Source organism: Tasmannia lanceolata, unplaced genomic scaffold (assembly GCF_043159265.1).
Source record: "Tasmannia lanceolata isolate RefF3 unplaced genomic scaffold, GAP_Taslan_0.1 ptg000026l, whole genome shotgun sequence".
Lineage (NCBI taxonomy): Eukaryota > Viridiplantae > Streptophyta > Magnoliopsida > Canellales > Winteraceae > Tasmannia > Tasmannia lanceolata.
Window position 1 is genome coordinate 9349640 of NW_027518703.1, and position 8174 is coordinate 9357813.

Sequence of the window (8174 nt, forward strand, 5' to 3'; positions counted from 1 at the left end):
TCCAGTAATGCAGTAACGTGAATCTCTCTCGTGTTTTGTATGCCTTGTATTTTTGGTGGTTAGGGTTTAGGAAGACTCCACCCCAATTCATTTCAGCTTAGATTTTTCATAGTTCAACATTATATTACTATGTTGTTACGCAACGTGTTACCTCATTTCATGCAACGTGAATCTCTCTCTCTCTCTCATGACAAGTAGAGTTAGTACCATAGTCCTCTCTCTCTCTCTCTCTCTCTCTCTCTCTCTCTCTCATGTGACAAGTTGAGTTATTTGAAATTGTCGAAGGACGCCCCAAAAATTATGGTGGCTGAAAAGTGCGACGCACCCTTTTAGATCTTTGAACCAGACGGGTCAACTCTATTTTTATAAAATACGTGCACTCATATTTATTTAAAAAAAATTCATTGCGGACCACATTATTCCATTATCCAGACCCTTCATTTGAAGGACCACATTGTAAATAGGCCTTTCCTAAATAAAATCATCTCTTTATGATGAATTCTAATTCTCTGATTCGTAAAGGTTGATCGGAGGGTTTGGATCATCCTATGGAGATGATTTTATGGGCGATGCCTCTTCACGTTGGGGCCCAACAAATGAGTGGTTTGGATCTTTGAACTAGGTAAGTCCATGTATTCTTTTAAAAAATACATACTTTTATGGGGTCCACCTTCTCCAAGATCTAAATCATTTAGAGAGAGAAAGAGAGAGAGTAATGATCGTACCTTGTTGTATTTTTATTCTCTATAATTACAAGGGCAAATGATTAAAAAAATGCAAAGTTTATGCTAAATTGTGAATAAAAGGTAGATATATAAATTTTGTAAAAAAAGGGCTGTCAGGTGAGAGAGAATGAGTTTTAGGACAAATATACCCCCACTTTCATTTTCCCACCATTTTTATGCTCTAATCCCTATGTTCACGTTTTTCTTTCTTCTTCCTCACCCATCCAACGTGAAAAACACCCAGTGCAGCCATTGGCATCATTTGGAAGCTCAAATCCCATTGTATTTTGTTAAAAAAAAAACACCATTATTTGTGAGAAATTTGAACTTCGGTGATAAACATAGCTCCAAGTAGGTCTATGCTCCTCTACTTGAATAGGGCTTAACAGTTTATGAAGGTTTTCATATTTTGTTGGGTTTTAACATTTTATGAAGGTTTTCAGTTTTGTTGGGTTTTAACATTTTATCAAGGTTTTCATTGTTTTCATTGTTTTGTGTTCAAAAAAACAGAGAAATTACCCAATTTGTTCTATGTTAGTTGTATAATTGTTTTCTTGGGTTTTAAAAGAAAGTTAGAACCACAATTTTCTCTGTTGGAAAAAGACCATTACTTGTTTCTACCCAATTTGGTTCGTACTGGTTCCGGGGTAGAAAATGTCGTTCCGTACTGGTTCCGGCGTATATAATGTGGTTCCCCAGTGGTTCCGAGGTATAAAATTTGGTTCCGTACTAGGTTCAAGGGTATAAAATGTGGTTCCCTAGTGGTTCTGGGGTATGAAATGTGGTTTTCTAGTGGTTCCAGCGTATAAAATGTGGTTCCCAAGTGGTTTCGGGGTTGAAAATGTGGTTCCCTAGTGGTTCCAGGGTATAAAATGTGGTTCCCTAGTGGTTACGAGGTATAAAATGTGGTTCCGTAATGGTTGCGGAGTATAAAATGTGGTTTCCTAGTGGTTCCGGGGTATAAAATGTGGTTCCCTAGTGGTTACGAGGTATAAAATGTGGTTCCGTAGTGGTTGCGGGGTATAAAATGTGGTTCCCTAGTGGTTCCGGAGTAGAAAATGTGGTTCCCTAGTGGTTTTGAGGTATAAAATGTGATTCCCTAGTGGTTCCGAGGTATAAAATGTGGTTCCGTAGTGGTTCCGGGGTATAAAATGTGGTTCCGTAGTACTTTCAGGGTAGAAAATGTGGTTCCCTAGTGTTTCTGGTGTATAAAATGTGGTTCCGTAATGGTTCTGGGGTATAAAATATGGTTTCCTAGTAGTTCCGGGATATAAAATGTGGTTCCCTAGTGGTTCCGGGGTATAAAATGTGGTTTCGTAGTGGTTCCGGAGTATAAAATGTGGTTCCGTAGTGGTTCCGAAGTATAAAATGTGGTTCCCTACTGGTTCCGGAGTATAAAATGTGGTTCCCTAGTGGTTCCGGAGTATAAAATGTGGTTACGTAGTGGTTCCGGAGTATAGAATGTGGTTCCGTAGTGGTTCAGAGGTATAAAATGTGGTTCCGGGGTATAAAATGTGGTTCCCTAGTGGTTCCGGGGTAGAAAATGTGGTTCCCTAGTGGTCCTGGAGTAAAAAATGTGGTTCCCTAGTGGTTCCGAAGTAGAAAATATGGTTCCTTAGTGGTTTCGAGGTATAAAATGTGTTTCCCTAGTGGTTCCGGGGTGGTTTCGGGGTAGAAAATGTGGTTCCATAGTGGTTCCGAGGCATAAAATGTGGTTCGGTAGTGGTTCGAGAGTATAAAATGTGGTTCCGAGGTATAAAATGTGGTTCCATAGTGGTTCCAAGGTATAAAATGTGGTTCCTTAATGGTTCTAAGGTATAAAATGTGGTTCCGTAGTGGTTCCGAGGTAAAAAATGTGGTTCCCTAGTGGTTCCGGCATATAAAATATGGTTCTCTAGTGGTTCCGGGGTAGAAAATGTGGTTCCCTAGTGGTTCCGGGGTATAAAATGTGGTTCCCTAGTGGTTCCGAGGTATAAAATTTGGTTCCCTAGTGGTTCCGAGGTATAAAATTTGGTTCCCTAGTGGTTCCGGAGTAGAAAATGTGGTTCTCACGCCGGGCCCGTACGGGCCGGGTCGACCCGCATGTCACCCGGATTTTTGCCGTATTTTTTAAGATGTTTTTGGGAAATGTTATCCGCACTACCGTATTTTGATGAGGACACTCCTCACTTTATTAAAAGTACGGTATGGCCCGCACCATAGGATGATCCGAACCGTCCATTAGATGGGCCACAGCCTAAATAGGTTGTGCCCCAAAAAGCATTTCCGTAGGTTTATCCTAACCCTCTGATTAGAATGTTAGAGGGTTGGTCCTAACCCTCTATAGATCGGAGGGTTAGGATCAATCTATGGAAATGATTTTTGGGACACAACCAATTTAGGTTGTGCCCCAAAAAGCATTTCCGTAGGTTTATCCTAACCCTCTGATTAGAATGTTAGAGGGTTGGTCCTAACCCTCTATAGATCGGAGGGTTAGGATCAACCTATGGAAATGATTTTTGGGACACAACCAATTTAGGCTGTGGCCCATCTAATTGACGCTTTGGATCATCCTATGGGGGGCCATACCGTACTTTTAATTAAATGAGGAGTGCCCTCATCAAAATACAGTAGTGTGGATAACATTTCCCTTTTTTGTATGGGAATTTGCTAGCCACCTTTGCCGAGGCAACTTCTCGGCTTGTGGCCCATCCTTTGATGCAAAAATTGGCAGAAGTAATATGGGTGCAAAGGTGGCTAGCAAAAGCATAATTGCAAAAAATAGTAATCATTACTTGCAAAAAATAGTAATCATTACGGATTTGTGGCTGAAGTGCTAAGTTTTAAATGAAAAATTACGAAAAAATGGAAGCAAAGTATTAAAATTAAGAAAAAAATACCAAAAGGATGCACTAACATATGACAATTACCGAACTAAAAATTACGAAAAAATGGAAGCAAAGTATTAAAATTAAGAAAAAAATACCAAAAGAATGCACTAACATATGACAATTACCGAACTACAAAGTTTGACTGTCTTCCGTCGGAAGTTCGAACGTTTGTTCGGAAGTCCAACTCGGAAGTCCGAACAAACCTTCGGACTTCCGAATGGAACCAATATTTTGGTTATGTATACTGGCTTCCATTCGGAAGCCAGTAGAATAGGGATAATTCCAAAGATTTTTATTTTCAAATTGAGTAAAAATTCGAAGGATAATAGGGATATACATTGTGATCTTAGTGTCATGCAGGCAACCATAAATTGAAGCTTGATTTTGATGTTTTAGAATAAAAAAATGCAAAGAAAATGGATTTATCTTGAAAATGGGGAAAACAACAAAATTCAGTTTTAAACTCAAAATTCATTTTCTCTGCATTTTGTAACACTCATTCGATAAGTTTATCATGAATAAACCCTCATAATTACCAAACCCTGTTGTAAATGGCAACCTTCAAAACCCTTCCATGGAGTTTTTCACGTTAGAAAAGTCTTGAGGAAGAAGAATGTGGTAGGTGAGAAGGTAATAAGTGCATAGGGATAAGTGCAAAAAGGTGGAGAGAAAAAAGAGGTAGGAGGGGTATATTTGTCCTAAAAGCCTTCTTCTCTCACTTGACAACACATTTTTTATAAATTTCAAATCACTACCCTTTATTCACAATTTCGCATAAACTTTGCATTTTTTTAATGATTTGCCCTAATTAGTAATTACAATCAATTTTAATATGAGAAAAAAATCAACATAATTTGAGGAATGATAGATGCAAGCATGGTTTTAAATTTCGTCCAAAATTTCGGATTTCGGTGGAGACCGACACTGAAATGGGTAAAAACCGAAACGGTCATTTATTTCGGTCGAAATTTCTGTTTTTCTGAAATTTGACCCAAAAAAATCTTTTTTTTATATATATAATTTAATATTTCACTCAAATTTCGGTCGAAATTTCAAAATTTCAAGGTCCGAGACCGGTACTGAAACTGAAATTTTAAACCTTGGATGCAAGGGCCCTCTTTATGCAAGGGCTAAATAAGGGCCCTTGAATAGATCCACGTCATTAAGTCCAACCGAATTCAGTTTCTCAACCGACTTTTAAAATGACCTGGATCTATTCAAGGGCCTTTCTCCGGCCCTTACATAAAGAGGGCCCTTGCATCTATCGTTCCTCTCATAATTTTTATGCTAAATTCATCGTAAAAAGTTCGGCTTAGTATTTATGGTGTTTTAAAAAATATTTTCCCTTAGAATAGCTCTAGAAGCATGATTTTTTGCCTAAAATTTTTATTTTATATCCTATGATATTGCAATAATTTTAAATGTGAGAAAACACAGAGCCTAGTTCTTTTAATGTTATCATTTTCAATGGCTAATTTGGAAATATTTTAAAGATTAGGGATTTATTGGCCAAAGTTCTATTCTAGAAAAATAAACAACCCATGTAAAATACTTATCCTTGGCGGCCATCATTCCATGGTTCATTATTCTCAAATGTCACTATTAAGAAATGATACCAGCACAACCATGTTTTAATAATTGCACAAACCTATCTTGTTCTATCTTTTTTAACAGACTTGTGAACGCTTTTTGGAACCTATAATGATGTTTGAGAGCTCTTTAAATAATAAAAGACAAGATGGTTTAGTGCAAATATCAAAACATGGTTGTGCTGATATCATTTCCCTAACTATTATACAGTCAATGAGATTTGGAAACTTTCCAAATTCTTGCCAAAAAGACAAGAAGAAAGCAACATATATCTATTGAAATAATATTCCATCATTATCCCATAACAAATTAGTAAATTACCTCAAGTCCAAGTCAAGCACCTTTAGTCATTGTTCACACCGGTGCCTCTACCATTTTTAACCTATCTATATTTTGCAGGCCCTCTTACCCATTCCCTTTCTTTCTCATTTCTTTCCCTTCTAGAAAGAGAAAACCATAGTTTATAAGGGGGTGAACACTACACAACTTCATACCCAACAAGCTCTTCATCCTCTTTCTTCACAACCATGGCAACAGCTAGAGGCATACCAACCTTCGGATTATCGATGATCGTAGTGTTTTTGTTGATCGGAATTGCGAGATCGGACTTTGCTAGTGATAGGGCCGAGTGTGCCGATTCGATAATCCCTATCTCCCCTTGTCTTTCTTATATACAGGGAAACACAAGGGTGCCCGCACCGGGATGTTGCGTGGCTCTGGCGCAAGCCCTGGAGAAGAGCCAGAAATGCCTTTGTATCCTCATCAAAGATAGAGATGCTCCACAGCTCAGTGTAATGATCAATGGCACCCTGGCCGTCAATCTCCCAACCGTTTGCAATTCCTCTACAAATGTGAACATGACTCAATGCATCGGTAAGTACACACAATAGTTATTCATAGGTTTTTTAAGAGAGGCAAAAATTTTGGGACGCACTAGCTCTGATACCATGTGAAACAAGCATTTACTCCGTAAGCTTAAGTTGTTAGAGATTGTGTTATTTAATCATTTATACTTCAACAATTCTCAGGACATTACTCTTTGAAGTAAGGGAAATGATATCAGCATAACCATTGTTAAATAATTGCATAAACGCAGCTTGTCTTCCTTATTAATTGGTTTGTAAGAGCGTTTTGTGAATTGTAGTAACCCTTTGACGCCCTTATAATAGAAGACAAGATGGGTCAGTGCAATTATCAAAACATGGTTGTACTGATATCATGTCCCTTTTTAAATCGTTTGTTGATAGCATTTTGGGAATTGTAACAACCTTTATGGGAACTGGAAAGTGATATATCCACTCCTCCCCTGTATCTCAAAGGGGGCTGATGTACTTCACGCGGGAGGCGTTTAATGGGCCTAATTGCCACATAATAAACTGGAGTTGGCTGTCCCATATAAAGGAAAGAGACGAATTTATCATTTCCTTTTTTTATTTGATAAGTAAGCTGAGGTTTGGCGGGGACCCCTCCGGTTTATTAAAATGTGAAAAGTATTACAACCAGCGAGCACACAGCATTAACCCTATCACAAGTAGGGGAGCAACTTGGGTCGGGCTCAACCCGAACCCGACGGGTTCAACCCGATTTTGGTTCGGGTTGGGTTGGCATTTTCTAGGGTTGGGTTTGCAAAAGCCAACCCGATTTAATTTTGGGTTTGCTTAGGATTGAGGCCTTGGCAACCTGTCCCAACCCAAACCCAACTTCCGTCCTCTAATTTTTTCATGATATTCTTAGGATTATGTTTTTTGCCTTAGATGAACTCGACTCCAACTCGACTCAACCCGAACCCAACCCGACCCGATTTGGAGGCAGGATGGGTTATGGTTGACCATCCTCAACCCGAGGCTCAGGTTGGGTCGGCTTAGTGCTAACGGAATGCTATCTCGGGTTGGCCTCAACCTGACCCGAGTTGTACCCCTAATCGCAAGAATAAGGATACATACAAAGAGAGCAAAGACAGGACCTAACCTTACAAATAATATCCAAGCAAACGAACCACTTTAACCCCAAGTTCCAAGACGTCACCCATCCTCTGATTCAACTTCCTAGATCTCTGGCTCTTCCTCAAATTATGGTGGCAATTTATCATTTCCCTTGCAAGGATTGTCTAAAAAGTCCTCAAAGAAAAAAAATTCTAAAATTTCCTACTTGAACCAACCCTATATTTTTTTTTATTAGAGGAACCTTCTATTTATGATTATATCCCTAGAAACTAACCGTAATCGTATCATTTCCTTCTAAATCATGGATGGTAAAAGGAAACCTTTTTTCATTAATATTTTTATTAGAGATTTGCTAGGGACCATTGCAAAAGGCATTTCACGGATGGGCTGTTGCGTGTGAGAGCAGCCACACAGGCTCAGATTTTGTCTTATTCATGTAATTCAACTGAGGTTGCTGCTCTCACATGCAACAGCCCATCCGCGAAATGCCTACTGGGATGGTCCCTACTCCATAACAAATCCCTTAGGGGCAGAAATTACATTTATTTCGTTTTTTCCCCAATATATGGATATATTATTTACTAACATGGCAAGTGTACGTGCTCTGGTTCATTTTGTATAGATCTTTTACACTTGGTTCCACATTCGCCAGAGGCTAAGGTGTTCGAACAATTTGCTGCCACTACTAATGGCACGCACACTACTACTGGTAATCAACAAGTTTTTTCTTTTCTTTTTTTTTTAGGTGGGTTTTTGTGTAATTTTGATATTTTGTTTGGGAAAAGACAAACAAAAAGGAGTTGAAAATCAGAAAAAGGGGATAGCATATCTTTTTCCTCTATGTTTTAACGTTTGGTAAAAATTGTTGGGTGGTGTTTTCAGGGAATGGAAACTCGACGGTTGTGGGCAGTAGTCCGAGCAACAGTGGTGGAACGAATGGGGGGAACAGTAATGGTGGGAGAAGTGTTAATGGGTTGCTTCTAAAGGATATGATTGTTGGGTTTTATATATGGGGTTTTGTATGCCTTGTGATTTTTGGTGGTTAG

The 8174-nt window shown here is 38.8% G+C and overlaps 1 protein-coding gene across 1 annotated transcript; it reads left to right on the forward strand.

The window, feature by feature from the left end:
• Positions 1–5712: 5712 nt before the first annotated feature.
• LOC143858494 (non-specific lipid transfer protein GPI-anchored 6-like) lies at positions 5713–8174 on the forward strand. The gene is made up of 3 exons (XM_077369131.1): positions 5713–6058; positions 7751–7837; positions 8011–8174. Exons 1-3 carry the CDS (start codon positions 5713–5715, stop codon positions 8172–8174), a joined length of 597 nt encoding a protein of 198 aa, XP_077225246.1.